This window comes from Schistocerca cancellata, chromosome 1, assembly GCF_023864275.1.
Source record: "Schistocerca cancellata isolate TAMUIC-IGC-003103 chromosome 1, iqSchCanc2.1, whole genome shotgun sequence".
In the NCBI taxonomy this organism is placed as follows: domain Eukaryota; kingdom Metazoa; phylum Arthropoda; class Insecta; order Orthoptera; family Acrididae; genus Schistocerca; species Schistocerca cancellata.
The window spans coordinates 383,964,948-383,980,116 of record NC_064626.1 but is presented as its reverse complement, the minus strand read 5'-3'; the positions used below and the strand labels follow the sequence as shown (position 1 = coordinate 383,980,116).

General features: G+C 37.4%; 1 protein-coding gene across 2 annotated transcripts in view; it reads left to right on the top strand.

Moving 5' to 3' along the window:
* The window catches only part of LOC126175336 (calponin homology domain-containing protein DDB_G0272472), a 147,914-nt gene extending 134,008 nt beyond the window's left edge, over nt 1-13,906 (top strand). For both annotated transcript variants that reach the window (XM_049922066.1, XM_049922058.1), the window contains 4 exons: nt 8,198-8,271; nt 11,899-11,947; nt 12,034-12,181; nt 12,275-13,906. In XM_049922066.1, the coding sequence (XP_049778023.1) occupies nt 8,198-8,271; nt 11,899-11,947; nt 12,034-12,181; nt 12,275-12,462 (459 nt within the window). In that variant the 3' untranslated portion in view covers nt 12,463-13,906. The remainder of the gene's footprint in view (nt 1-8,197; nt 8,272-11,898; nt 11,948-12,033; nt 12,182-12,274) is intronic.
* The last annotated feature ends 1,263 nt before the right edge of the window (nt 13,907-15,169 follow it).

Genomic DNA, 15,169 nt, shown 5'->3' with positions numbered 1-15,169 from the left:
TGCAACTGGTAATAGATCTAGAGAATGTGCTGGCCAGGGCAGCAGTCGAACATTTTCTGTATCCAGAAAGGCCCGTACAGGACCTGCAACATGCGGTTGTGCATTATCCTGCTGAAATGTAGGGTTTCGCAGGGGTCAAATGAAGGGTAGAGCCATGGGTCGTAACACATCTGAAATGTAACATCCACTGTTCAAAGTGCCGTCAATGCGAACAAGAGGTGACCATGACGTGCAACCAATGGCACCCAATACCATCACGAAGGGTGATACGCCAGTATGGCGATGGCGAATACATGCTTCCAATGTGCGTTCACCGCGATGTCACCAAACACGGATGCGACCATCATGATGCTGTACACAGAACCTGGATTCATCAGAAATAAAATGACTTTTTCCATTTGTGCACCCAGTTTTGTCGTTGAGTACACCATCGCAGGCGCTCCTGTCTGTGATGCAGCGTCGAGGGTAACTGCAGCCATGGTCTCCGAGCTGACAGTCCATGCTGCTGCAAACATCATCGAACTGTTCGTGCAGATGGTTGTTGTCTTGCAAACGTTCCCACCTGTTGACTCAGGGATCGACACGTGGCTGCACGATCCATTACAGCCATGCGGATAAGATTCCTGTCATCTTGACCGCTAGTGATAAGAGGCTGTTGGGATCCAGAACAGCGTTCCGTATTACCTTCCTGAACCTACCGATTCCATATTCCGCTAACAGTCATTGGATCTTGACCAGTGCGAGCAGCAATGTCACGATACGATAAACCGCAATGACGGTAGGCTACAATTCGACCTTTATCAAAGTCGGAAACGTGTTGGTGCGCATTTCTCCTCCTTACACGAGGCATCAGAACGTTTCACCGGACAACGCCGGTCAACTGTTGTTTGCGTGTGAGAAATCAGTTGGAAACTTTCCTCATGTCAGCACGTTGTAGGTGTCGCCACCGGCGCCAACCTCGTGTGAATGCTCTGAAAAGCTAATCATTTGCATATTGCTGCATCTTCTTCCTGTCGATTAAATTTCGCTTCTGTAGCACGTCATCTTCGTGGTGTAGCAATTTTAATGGCCAGTAGTGTAGATCAGCTGCAAACAAGTGCCTGTTCACTGCGTAATGACTACTATGCCGACAGGTCCACAAACTTGGGATTGTATTACTTGGCAGTAGTTCCAAGCAGCACAAAGTGCAGGAGCTAACAGACTGAGGAAACTGTGAATAAAGGTAGAAAACCCATTAATGACGTAAACAAAGAAAATCTGTAACTGTGCAGACTGTCAAATAAAAGAAGACATGCTTGATAATCATATTTGGTGGCACTGTGTAACAAACAACAAATGGTAAAATAAAGAATGGAATGAAATTGAAGTATGGCTTTGAAGTAGTTCATGTCACCAGTTGTATTTAAATCAGTTTTTTCGCCTTTAGGATGTTGAAATCTCAAAAATGTCAAAGTTATGCACAAACACAAAGTGATATCAAAAGTCTTAAGAACACCTGTTTCCATGAGTTGCTCCTGATCCTAGAAACAGTACAACTGCCATTCGTACTTGATGCAAGAAGGCAATTAAGATTTCCAGTGCAGAGGAAAGTGCTTTGGAAAGCCGTGCTGAGAGCATAAATCATCAGAGTTTCAGTGCAAAGTGGTAAATGTTGCTACTGTCTGATGAATTCATGCAACATTCTGAATCTTCAACAACAAATACAAACAGAGGCAATCATACATCACTCCAAGGTATATTTATGAACAGTTTTTTAAGAGAGCTGTGGGTATTTCATCCCTATTTCAAGAAAACTATATAACAATTTTTACCCTGAAGGACAATTCATTAATGTTTACTATTTACTAGCTAATACAGATTATTATTGTTGTTGTTGTTGTTGTTGTTGTTGTTGTTTAGTAGGTGTGCCAGTATCAGACAAAGTAATATATTTGAATTGAAATTTTGTGGAGTTTGTGTGTCATAGCAGTCATTTGTGTATTCAGAGCTCAGCACACTGCACAGCATTATTCCCTTTGTTATATCTGGATAGTCAAATGGCAAAGAAAAATGCAATTGCAAAAATGAAAACTTTGTTACAGCATTGTATATGGATTGGCATCATACATTAGATGTAAACTTAATGATATTGACAAACATGTAGTGATCGTACATGAATTTGATGAAAGACTGAATACAGTTTCCTGAAAGACAGATGGATTTATGTATATGGTTTTGGGACCGAGCTGAATCAATAATGACATGTTACTTGATTGCTTTTTTCTGAAACATTTAAAGGAAGACTATTTGCTCAAGGGTATAAAAGTAAAAAAAACTTTTTTTTGGGGGGGGGGGGGTGCAATGTTGCAGCTATGAATGGATGGGTGAAATGAGAATTTAAAATGTTTGACTGACATTAACAGGGAACAAAGTGTGTCCTTTGATGGTCTACAACTGCCAAAATTGAGAGTAGTTTATTAGTTGTTCCGTGATTTGCATGCCCAGATGTCACACTTCATGCTTTCCTATTTCATATTGTGGAGCAAGGTGAGTCAAAATGTCAGTGCTGCTGGAAAAAGCTGTGGAAATTCTCAAACATATTCAAAATTCGTGTTACTGAGATAAAGAAATAGGAAGCCCTTTGTCAGTCACCAAGTTTCACAATTACTTCTGAAGCTGCTGACAAATTGCTAACTCCAAAACTGACATGCTTCAGTTCAACAGCACATTTGTTGGAACCACTTTTATTTGCATGCCCAATGGCTAAATTTCTGTATGATGAAGTACATAATCTTATGAACATGTTTATGCAAAGGTTGTGAAACTATATGTCTTACAAAGCAAAAGCCTTAATGAAAATCAACTTGAATGTAAAGAATCTGACATAAGTGAGACAGTTCAATCAGGATTTTGCTACAAGTAGTTCACTAGAAAAATTTATGCTGTATCTGAAGAAGAAATATTGTTGCGAAAGGAAAAATGTAAACATAATTGGCATACTAGTGAAGTTGTGAGGAAGATCACCCCTCAGATGCAACTTAACCTGTGTAATTGCTTGCCTTAATCCAAATGTCATGTTTAACCACAAAGTAGCTCAACGAAGACCGACTGTATGCCCAGAAATATTTTTGTCAGTTTGAAGAATGTCTCGTTCGAAGGCAGGCCATGTCAGACTTGAATTTGCCTAGTTTTGCAGATAGAAATGAGTTGAAGATAAGATGAAATCTGACAAGAGATGTGGAAAGTGTCTTGGTAAATTCTGGATTGTTGTAATCAAAGTCTTGCTCAAATTTCTGAAATCTTGTGTAAATTATTTTAATAATTGTACATAGAAACCCTTCTGTTGAGTGAGGCTTTTCTGTAAACTCTGAAATTATAGTTGATAATCAAGTAGGAAAAAAAGGTCTTGTTCCTTGAAGATATGCATATGGCACAATCCAGGGCACTATGTAGTTGACTGTTTCAACATTGACTAAGGTCTAGATGATATGAAAAATAAGGAGAAGGAGAGTGGAAGAGAGAAGGCTGGTTGGTTTGTGGGTGGGGACTAGTGAAGTTATCAGTCCCATCAAATGGGGAAGGAAGTTGGCTGTGCCCTTGCAAAGGAACTATCCTGGCACTTGCCTGAAGCGATTTAGGGAAATCACGGAAAACCTAAATCAGAAAGGCGGTATGCGGGTTTAAACAGTCATCTTCCCGAATGTGAGTCCAGTGTACTAACTACTGCTCCACCTTGTTCAGTAAAGAGGAAAGGTGGATGGTTACTAAACAAATGAAAGCAAACCAAAATTAAATAATTAGAAACAAAAAGAGCAAATTTGTGGAGTGAAGCCTCAAAGATTTTGGCAGGAGTAGAAAATTGATAGAATGGTTTACTCATTTTTATTATAACAAATTTGTAGAACTTGACCCCCCCATTTAATCAGTAATTAATAATGCAAATACATTTGTAAAAATAGAATTTGTTAAGTTTTTATTTAATGTTTTCTATTGCCTGTAAATAAAAGTATAGTTTTTAAGATTTATAAATATTTTACTTCATATCACTGATTTATACTCCTAAAGAAATATGTATTCTAATAATTATCAAGATATAGTTTTGAACATGGATGATTTGGTGTTGAATTTAATAAAAAAAAGTAACATCAAAAATTGCTATGAGGAACCTAGAAAAGAGCTTGAATTTGAAAATGACTAATCACTGGATACCCTAGTATAGCAGAACTACCCTCAGAGATCAAACCAGAGACTTTAAGATTTGAGTCTGTACTTACCTGTACAGCCACCAAGTATTAATCAGTAATTAATTATGCAACAAATAGAAACCTCACTGAGCCACAAGAACAAATACTGGTTATATGTGAGCAAATTCTGCTCAAGAACTAAACAAAGGAAACGTTGTGGTAATAGGTTATGTTATTATTAAAGTTATGGATAATAAAAAAACAGATAATCATTTGTATTAGCAGAGAAGAATAATCCCATTTTCTGCAAATAATTTATTTACTGAAATAAATTTTTGAAATATCTATTCATTTGAAAAATTATGTAGATAGAAATTTATTAAAATAATGCCTGTCTGTTTATTTGTAATATTTCTCTTGCAGCTCAGTAATTGCAAAATATATAAGGTCTGCCATTGACCTACTTGGCAGCCTGAAGCTACAAGATGTTCCCTCATTTTCTTTTCAGTTTTGTCCCTTTTTGTCTTATCTAGAATTTTCTTTAATAATTTTGCACAGTGGTACATCGGATCAATAATGAACTTAACATACTTTTGAGGCAAATTTCAATGTTGAAAATGTTTAAATTCAGTATTCACTTTTATGGATAGCACAAGTCCCACTGAATTCAGAGAGCAACACACTTTCATATTCCACCAACTACATTGTAGGTAAAATGTGTTCTGCTAATAAATTATTTGTAGACATAATATTGGTTGGTTAGAAAATCATTTTTCATGCCTTGAGATGAAAATTGAGATTGGGACGCCAAGATAATGATCCTAGCTATTCAACTTTATCCATATACTAGCTAAGGATATTTCCTTTCAAGGCTATGAAGTTACCCATGGATGTTGTGTGAATTTGCAATTGAAATAGAAACTGACAGGAAAATTCATCATAAAATGGAATAAGTTGTGAGCAGATGACTTAAAAATCTCTACTATTATTTTACTAAAAGAAAGGAAAAAAGTATAAGGTGTTTTTTGTTTAGAGGCTGTAGATATTCCTACATCTACATCTATACTCTGCAAACCACCATGAGGTTCATGGCAGAGGGTATGTCCTATTGTACCAGTTACTAGGATTTCTTCCTGTTCTAGTCACGCATGGAAAGAGTGAGTGAGTGCGCCTGTGCATGCAGTAATAATTCTAATATTATCCTCACGATCCCCGTGTGAGTGACACTAGGGGATTGTAGTATATTCCTAAAGTAATAATTTAAAGCTGGTAATTGAAACTTTGTTAAAGAGTTTCTTGGGATAGTTTACATCTATCTTCAAGAGTCGTCCAGTCCAGTTCCTTCAGTATCTGTGTGACTCTCTCCCATGGATTAAACAAACCAGTGACTATTCGTGCTGCCCTTCTCTGTTTTTGTTCAAATCCCCTATTAGTCCTATTTGACAAGGGTCCCACACACCTGAGCAGTTTTCTAGAACCGGTTGCATTAGTGATTTGTAAGCAATATCCTTTCTAGACTGACTGCGCTTCTCCAATATTCTACCAATAAACAGATTTCTACCACGTGCTTTACCCTTGATTGAACCTATGTGATTATTGCATTTCATATCCCTACAGCATGTTACACCCAAGTATTTGTATGAGTTGGCCAATTACAACAGTGAGTCATTGATATTATAGTCATAGGTTACTACGCTTTTCTGATTTGTGAAGTGCAAAATTTTACATTTCTTAACATTTAGAGCAAGTTGACACACACTGCACCACACTGAAGTCGTATCAAGATCTGACTGAATATTTATGCAGCTTCTCTCAAATAGTATTTCATTATCGGTGTAGCCATGTATGGAAGTGAAACATGGACGATAACTAGTTTGGACAAGAAGAGAATAGAAGCTTTCGAAATGTGGTGCTACAGAAGAATGCTGAAGATAAGGTGGGTAGATCATGTAACTAATGAGGAGGTATTGAATAGGATTGGGGAGAAGAGAAGTTTGTGGCACAACTTGACTAGAAGAAGGGATCGGTTGGTAGGACATATTTTGAGGCATCAAGGGATCACAAGTTTAGCATTGGAGGGCAGCGTGGAGGGTAAAAATCGTAGAGGGAGACCAAGAGATGAATACACAAAGCAGATTCAGAAGGATGTAGGTTGCAGTAGGTACTGGGAGATGAAGAAGCTTGCACAGGATAGAGTAGCATGGAGAGCTGCATCAAACCAGTCTCAGGACTGAAGACCACAACAACAACAAATTGCATCATCTGCGAAAAACGTTATTTTACTATTAATATTGCCTGCAAGCTCATTGACATACAATATGAGCAACATGGGTCGTCCTAACACACTTCCCAGGGTCACACCTGAAGTTACTTCTACGTGTAACTATGACTCTCCATCTAACATAACATGTCTTCTCTACCAAAAGGACCTCAGTGCAGTTACAAATTCCACTTGATACCTGATATGATTGTACTTTTAACAATAAGCCATAGGTGCAATACTGAATCAAATGCAATTTGGAAATTTAAAAAAAAAATTACATCTACCTGGTTACCTCAATCCAAAACTTTCAGTATGCCATGAGAAAAGTGCAAGTTGGGTTTCATATGACTTGTGTGGCATTGAAGAGGCCATTCTGTTCAAGATATCTCATTATGTTTTGAGCTCAGAATGTGTTCTAAGATTCCACAACAAACCGATGTCAAGGATATTGGGCAGTAGTTTTGAGGATCACTTCTATTACCCTTCTTATAGACAGATGTGACCTGTTCCTTTTTCCAAGAACTGGGCACAATTTTTTATTCGAGGGATCTATGATAGATTGTAGTTAGAAGGGGGACTAACTCAGCTGCAAATTCAGTATAGAATCTGACAGAACTGACTCAATCTCTAGGGACTGGACACTAACTTTGGTGCTACTAACAGCCTTTACATATGACCAGAATTTCTTTGGATTTGTGTAAGTTGGTTGACAATATTCTGCTATGGTAGTCATTGAAGGCTTCATGTATTGCTCTCTTGACGGCCAACAGTGTTTCATTCAGTGTCTCTTTCTGTCTACAGCCATACGCTTTGGTTTACACGTATTGTACAGCAGTCACTGTTTCTTCAGAAGTTTCTTTGCAGTGACTGTAGGCTATGGAGGTTCCCTACCATTATGAACTGTTCTACTGGGTACATACCTATCCAGTGCATGATCAATGTCTCTTGTCCTGTGCTGGAAGTTTCAAGTTCCTCATTGAGATATGGCACTACTGATTTTTTTATCTCGTTTTCTGAACATATATATCTTTGTACTGGTTTTAATTGTCCTTTGTACTTTGTTAATCACTGTTGTCACAAACGCCTCATGCTCACTGATACCAGTTTTGATGTAGACCTTCTCTTATATGTCAGGTCTATTTGTTGCCTTAAGATCCAGTATGTTTCCATTATGAGTGGTGTTCCTAACTATCTGTCCTAGGTAGATTTCAGAGAAGACATTTAGTAATGGTTAACAGGATGTCTTGTTATGCCCACTGCTGACAAAACTGTTATTTTTCCAATTAATTGTTGGATGATTAAAGTCTCCACTGATGATTACAGTATGGCTGGAGAACTTGCGCATACGTGAACAGAGATTTTCTCTACAGTTTTTGGTTACATCTGGAGATGAGTCTGGTGGGTCTTGGAAGGATACAATAATCATTTTATGCCCACCCCTGATACCGAGGCTTGCCCAGTCAATCTCACATGCAGCTTCTATTTCTACCCCCATTGATTTGAGTTTCCTTTCTACTGCAACAAATACACCGTCTCCATTTCCCACATACACTGATGTTTCTGGGTTTCCGGCAGCTATCATTATCTGGATTGGACGGAGAGTCGCCTAATCTAAAAAATCCTTGTGTGCACCATACACACAGTCAGCAGATATTTAAGTTGTGTAAACCATGAATTCAGATAACCGTGCATGATATAGCCAGGAAGAGGTCAAAGATGTGTTTGATGTAGTGGAAACTCAATTTTACACTTGTACTTTCTTTTCCACTAGGACGAAGAACAATATGTACAAGCCCTGAAGAAGAAAGAGCAAGAGGAAGCAGAAAAAAAAGCATTACAGCTCAAGTAAGTTGTAGACATAGTGTACATATAATCTCAAATCTCATTTGCCACAGTTTCTGTATAGAGGTTAAGAATCTATATTTTTCACCATACAAACTTAGCATATAGTTGCAAAATAGTGTTGGTACATACATTTCACATTTATTCTGCTAATACAATGCATCTGCCGGCAAGTGCACTGAACGTAAGAAAATATAGCAAGTAAACAAATGAAAAATTAATTTCGGTCTCAGTGAGAACAACGTATGGCTTGCATATTCTACTTATATGTTTGGGAAACCACCAAGCCAACTTAAGGTGACAAAGAAGTTCAACATCACCCCACTTCAACTCGTGTTCTGTTTCAGGTTTCCAGTCAAGCTCAATGATATAATTTTGAGCACAAAATTTTAATGATCAGCACATACTTCATATGGCATAAGAGGAGCTCTGACAGCTGGCAGTGTTGTTGCAAGCCTTAAACTGTGACATGAAAATGGTTGCAAGTGTGCTGAAACTTTGTGACTGGAAACAATAGTTGTCTACAGAGCTGTGCTAACACAGATGTTGGCATAGATATGAGTGTAATGTTATTTGTTCAGGTAGACGTGCAAAGCATCCACACAACAGCCACATTAACTGTCGGGATTCTTCTTTCACCATATGGATTATAGTGTTTCTTCATGTGCTTCAAGCAATGTGCTTGCTGCCTAGACTTCGATTAGGATTTGTCAGTCAATGGTGTCACGCCCCTGCTTTTAGTGTAGTTGTACTTCCGGCACTGAGTACCCCTTTGGGTGAGCATTTATTTTCCTGTGCCCACATCATTTTTCTGGTGTGTGTGTGTGTGTGTGTGTGTGTGAGAGAGAGAGGAGGATGTTGTCTGAAATCGTAGTTAAGTTACTCAGTCTTGTCTGGGTGCCTGTCAACCACCCAGTGTCTCAGCTGTATGGTGAATTGTTACATATACTTGTTCAGACATTTATATTCAACGCCAAGGATTATTGTAACATCCCAAACCAGCACAAACATGTTTTTCATTGTGTTTTCTGAGTGGCTGAAAGAAGAGAAGCTATGACAGCTGGCAATGTTGTTGCAAGCTTTAAACTGTGACATGGTAGAAAAGCCATAGATTTTATGTCTGTGCATGTCGTTCTTCCTTTAGCTGGACTGACATTTTTGCATGCAGTATTATCGTAAATGTTGTGAATATCTATTTTTAGTAAAGAGCTCTTCGCAACATACCAGTTAGTCCAGTAGGCACAACTATCAGTATGGATGGGCTTAGGGAACATAACAGTGCCCAAAAAACCCGTCGTTAAGATTAAACTAATACATCCAAAAATTGTAGGCAGCCATTAATCAACTTTTCCATGGTAAACCTGATAATTTCATGAATGGAGATAAGAAGCTCAACAAACTCTACCATTTTATCCTTGCTGCAGATCCAAACTGTGAATGTGTCGCTGTACTATACCATTGGCGGAACTAATTTGGATGGAACAAAACTGAGAAAATGTGAAATATCCATTCTGGTTACTCATACTCTGTATACATACAAATGATGTAATTTATTTTTGTCAGTGCATTAATAATAGTGGAAATTATTGTGTAATGGATTATCCTAGCACTTGTAACATCTGTGTTTGACACTTAAATTGTATATTTCTTATAAGCACAATGTCTTGAAAAGCCACTCAAATTGTATTAAATGCAACCGGTTTTCACAGTTAAGATTTGTGAAAGTCTCCAAGGGGGAAAAATTGTAGTTGTTTTCTTGTTTTGTTACATTAATGTTCGTTAAAGTATTACAATGTTGAAGGTGTCCTGGACTAAATGCAAATCAATACCCCACCCAAAGATAACGCTTTCTGGTTGTGGATTTAATGAATTGAATTTCTCATCTTTCATACGCCCCCAAGTAACTGTAATGTAAAATAGTGTGGGATTACTTAATTAATGGGCATGCCTTTTCCAATATTTCTGCCCATCAGTTAGTAGCTACTGCATGTAAACAATAAAAGAAAAACTCGGACAATTCACAGCACTTATTGTGGTAGGAGACGGATACACTGAACAGAATCATTTTGAGACAGCACAAAAACACCAAACTGTTTCAAATTATTTTACACCATACAGCAAGAAATCCAGCCTGCAAACTGTCAGAAACTGTCAAGGATTCACTGCTTGTACCAGTCCGTTATTCATTTGCTAACCAGCAAGACTTTCATTAAGCATTTGGTGTTATGAGGGGAGATCAAATATGAACCAAAATTGATTGTGGTTTTGTGTGTGTGTGTGTGTGTGTGTGTGTGTGTGTGTGTGTGTGTGTGTGTGTGTGTGTGTGTGTGTGTAAAATTCATTGCCTCAAACAAAACAAAAATTCACCAGCCTTATTTTCCTACCTAGTGTCCTGACTTTAGTACACATTAACTTCACAACTTTTTGATCGCATCCTCGAAAAAAGGAGGACATGTTTGCAGCTGCTGCACATGAACTCTTCTATGGCTGCGTTGTCATCAAACCGATGTTCACAAATTGCTTCTTTCAGCCATGCAAACATATGGTTGTCACAAGGTGATCAATCTGTACTGTTAAGGGGGGATATTCCAGAGATTCCAAACGAATTTCCCGCAGTTTTTTCCTTGTTGAAGCAGTAAAGTGAGGCTTCAAATAGCACACAGAAGAGTTACATTTTGGATTCACTGCCAGTGTTGTTTGTTGTGGTATCAGCCTTTTGCCTGAACCAAAAGCTGGCAGTATGCACTGATCTTGTGCAATAAGGTCTGTCGTACATAGCACGAATGTTGTCTGGTGTGATGCTTGTCCATGGTCATCTTCGGTGGGATATGTTTTCCACAGCTTCCCATCCTGTTACAATTGTTCTATGGCATTTATACACTTGGGTCTTCAAAAGAATTTCCTCACTGCACTGTGCACGGAGCCCCTGAAAAAATTTCCATAGGTTTGGTGCCTCCTGTCGTGAGAAACTTGATGGTTATTCGCTGTGCGACTTGCTTGCTCACACGTAGTGGTGTGTCTCGAGTGGCCGCATCTCGCTAACTGCAGCATTACAGTGCTATCCCAGACATCCCCACTAGCATCCTGTCAAGGTTGCACCCATTTTCGTCCACTGTCACAGCTGCCAGATTTAAATTCTGATTCATATTTGATATGCCTTGTATTAGCTTGAGCCCACTTACAGAATGTATGGGGGTAGACAGTCAATTTTCGCAAGCAGTGATCCACATTGCTACTCATACTGTTGCCAGTAAAAGACAGCTCTATTAAATGATTCAGTAATAATTTGAGGTTTGCATTCAGTAATACAGTCATCATACTCGTGAAACCAGTAAAATGTGGTTGCTCAACCCCCCCTCCCCCCCTGTGCTTTCCTTGTATCTATCACTGCTAAGATTCCAGGTAAGTTAACTGTCTTTCACTTTTCAAGTTCTTTTTTTGTTTAGAAACCTGCTAAAATTTAATTTTTTTTTTATAATTGAAGTTTTATAGAATTCAGTTTTGTTACGTATATGCAAACACGAATTAGGTGTTTGCAGAATGCTTTACCTATATAGTAGAATGGGAAGACTGTTTATGAAAGCATTAGCGATACTTTGATTTCTTTTCTAACAATTATTGTTTCCACAGGAAGGAGGCTGAGGAGCAGTTAAAACTAAAGGAGGCTGAGAAAAACAAGGTAAGTAGTACTAAATCCCTTGTTTCCAATATGTTTAATTCTTTAAATCAGAAATGCATTTACATTTGGTGTATTTTTTTCCACAGAAGGAAATAAAAGTAAAACCTAATGCGCCTGACAAAGTTGCAAAACTTAAACCAAATGGCGTGTTTAGCACTAATGACATATATTCAGGGGAGGAAAGTGAAGATGAAGAAGTCACTGTAAAAAAAGTGTATCCTTCATGGACATCAGGTATCTATAGGAAATTTTTAAAAAATCCTTTTACTTCAAACAACAAACTGGTTAAAGGATTGTATTCATTCTGTTTTCTTATTATTATTACAGCTAACAGAGCCCGTGGTTTACAGCTATCTAGTCAAGAACAATGTCGACAACTCATAGCTCAGTTTTTCCAGTTTAAACCACATACACCAGATCTTACTAAAATATTTGGAACTGTTCCTGAAAAGACATTAGTAAGAACATCAAGTGCTGTGTGGCATACTCCTCCATGCAATAAGACTTTTAATTAGAAGTTTAGTGAAATAGAACTTAGATATATCATGGACAATTTCATTATTTAATGTTTTACAGAAATTGTGTAATACATTCACCTTTCATAGAAGTTTTGGATATTTTACTTAATGGTAAGAAATTATTGCTACAGTATTTCATTTTGGCAGACTCTCCATTAAAAGTGGACTTCAGCTAAAGTATGGGTGAGAAACCCCTAATTGAGTAAGATGAATGTGATTTTCATCTTTTTTGTATCTTTATGTGTATACCCGAAACAACTTGATATATATTCTTTTGTGTATAGTAATTTTTTATTTATACATATTTAGTTTTTATTTTGTACATTTTTAATATTTATCACGCCATCATTGATGATCAGTGTTACTCTCAAAGCTGAAAATCTGATTTGATACCTGTCAATTTAATTTCTGATCTTGTTTTATGTTGTATGCCGTTTATTTCATCTTGTTATTTGTTGATAATAGATAAAACACTTAGGTATTTTAAGAGTTACAGTGCAAAATGTAATTTGCCACTTTTGATTTCCCTACAATCAGATTCCTGATATATTGATTCAGCAATATTGCCTACTTTTATCTGATTATATGTCAATAAGATTTTTATTGGAATATTGTAAGTGCCTGAAACAAGGCTACTTTTTCCTGCAGCACTTTCACCTTAATTTTTAGGGAGTAAATAAAGTTATATCTTAAAATTGGTCTAGAGGCATAACTACATGTTAACTAACAGATATTCTCAGTGCCATTTCAGACAAATGTAAAGTCTAGAAACTACCAAAGGAATAATATAGTTGAAACAAGTGGGGAAACAGGAAAATTCTAACTGCTACATATTGCCTTTATGTATCTTTGCTAGCAAGTAAACACTGCTTAACTTAGATTTCCATCTAGCCATCATGATTTAGACTTTGCCATGTGTTGCTACATCACTTCAGGTGTGCTTATTCTCCAGTGACCTCTTTAACGGCAGCATATTATACCCTAAACTTTCTTCTTGTGTTAATTCAACTTGGTAATTTCCACCTGGTCATTCAGAGAATGCACCTGTTAAGCTCTGCAGATATCACAATTGTTACTTGGTGCTCTAAGTACTCACCTTTCTGGTCTCATATATGACATACATTAATAAGAATGTTGAATGTGCAGAGAACATTCATAATCATTCGGAAAATTGTGATACTGGGTAGAATGAAGATTTTGAATTAGTTACACAAATAAGGAGGAAAGGGGTTGGGGCTTAATCATACACTCAGTGGTGAGCAACACATGTGTTCAGAAGTTACTGGATGATAATTGACTTTAAATCCCAAAACATCAACCACATGCAGAGATGAAATAGTAGGTGTATTCTTTGGAAAGAAATTCATAATAATGAACTAAAATTTACATTTTGCTCTTATGCAGAAAAAACATTGAACAAAATATATTGGCATATAAAGTACTGATCCAAATTATTTAGTTAAATAAGAGAAAAGAGTATACCACTGAACAGCTGTATGGCGGAAGGAATATTGTGCATTATGCAGATTTGTCACAAATATTAAATTTGGTTTGCAGATGATAAAATGTGCCATTCTTTCAGCCTATGATAATGTTTGTTGAACTACAGTGAATGATGAGACCAGCTCATGCAATGGAACAGTCTTCAATAATTCTAACTCAACTGCTGAAGTAAATGGAAAAATCAATGCAGGAATTTAAGCAAATTTTGCTGAATAAATATCCATAGTAACAGTGACAACAACATGAAGAGTGTAAAACAAAAACAAAACTCCAAACATATAATAAATCGTAGACAATAATATCAAAATTATCACAAAAAATTAAAGTACAACATAAAAATCTCAAATCAAACAATGGTAAATCAAGGATGGAATGTAACAATATTTTGTAAAGGAAATTTGCTGCTTGCCATATAGCAGAGAAACTGAGTCGCAGATTGGCATAACAAAAAGACTCTCACAATCAAAGCTTTGGGCCATTAAGGCCTTCAACAATAAACGACACACACACACACACACACACACGGACGGACGGACGCGCGCACACAAACGCAACTCGCGCGCGCGCGCGCGCGCGCACACACACACACACACACACACACACACACACACACACACACACACACACGGAGGGACGTGCGCACACAAACGCAACTTGCACACGCCACGACTGCAGTCTCGGGCAACTGAAACCACACTGGTGTGTGTGTGTGTGTGTGTTTGCGTGTGTGTGTTGTCTATTGTTGATGATGGCCTTAATGGCTGAAAGCTTTAATTGTGAGAGTCTTTTTGTTGTGCCTATCTGCGATTCAGCATCTCCATATAGTAAATAAAACTAAAACAAATTCCAGACAAAACATAATTAGAACCAAACATATAAAAATAATAACCAACCAAATTTTCATACATAACTATGTAAACGTAATATTGCTGATCCACTGTCACACAAGCTGTCAAGAGAAAAATACCATACCCCTAAAAACCAACTAAAGTCAAATGTACATCTCCAGTGTATATCTAAGGAGAAATTAATAATTCTCAAAAGGACAGGACACGGCAGCAATGATATCACATGTAAGGTAAAAAACAGCTAACAATGTATTATAATTTTTCTGATCATGTTACAGTCCATTATATTAAGACCATCACTTACTTAAGTATTTACAGAGCACCTGATGATGATCTATATGCCGAAATGGGCT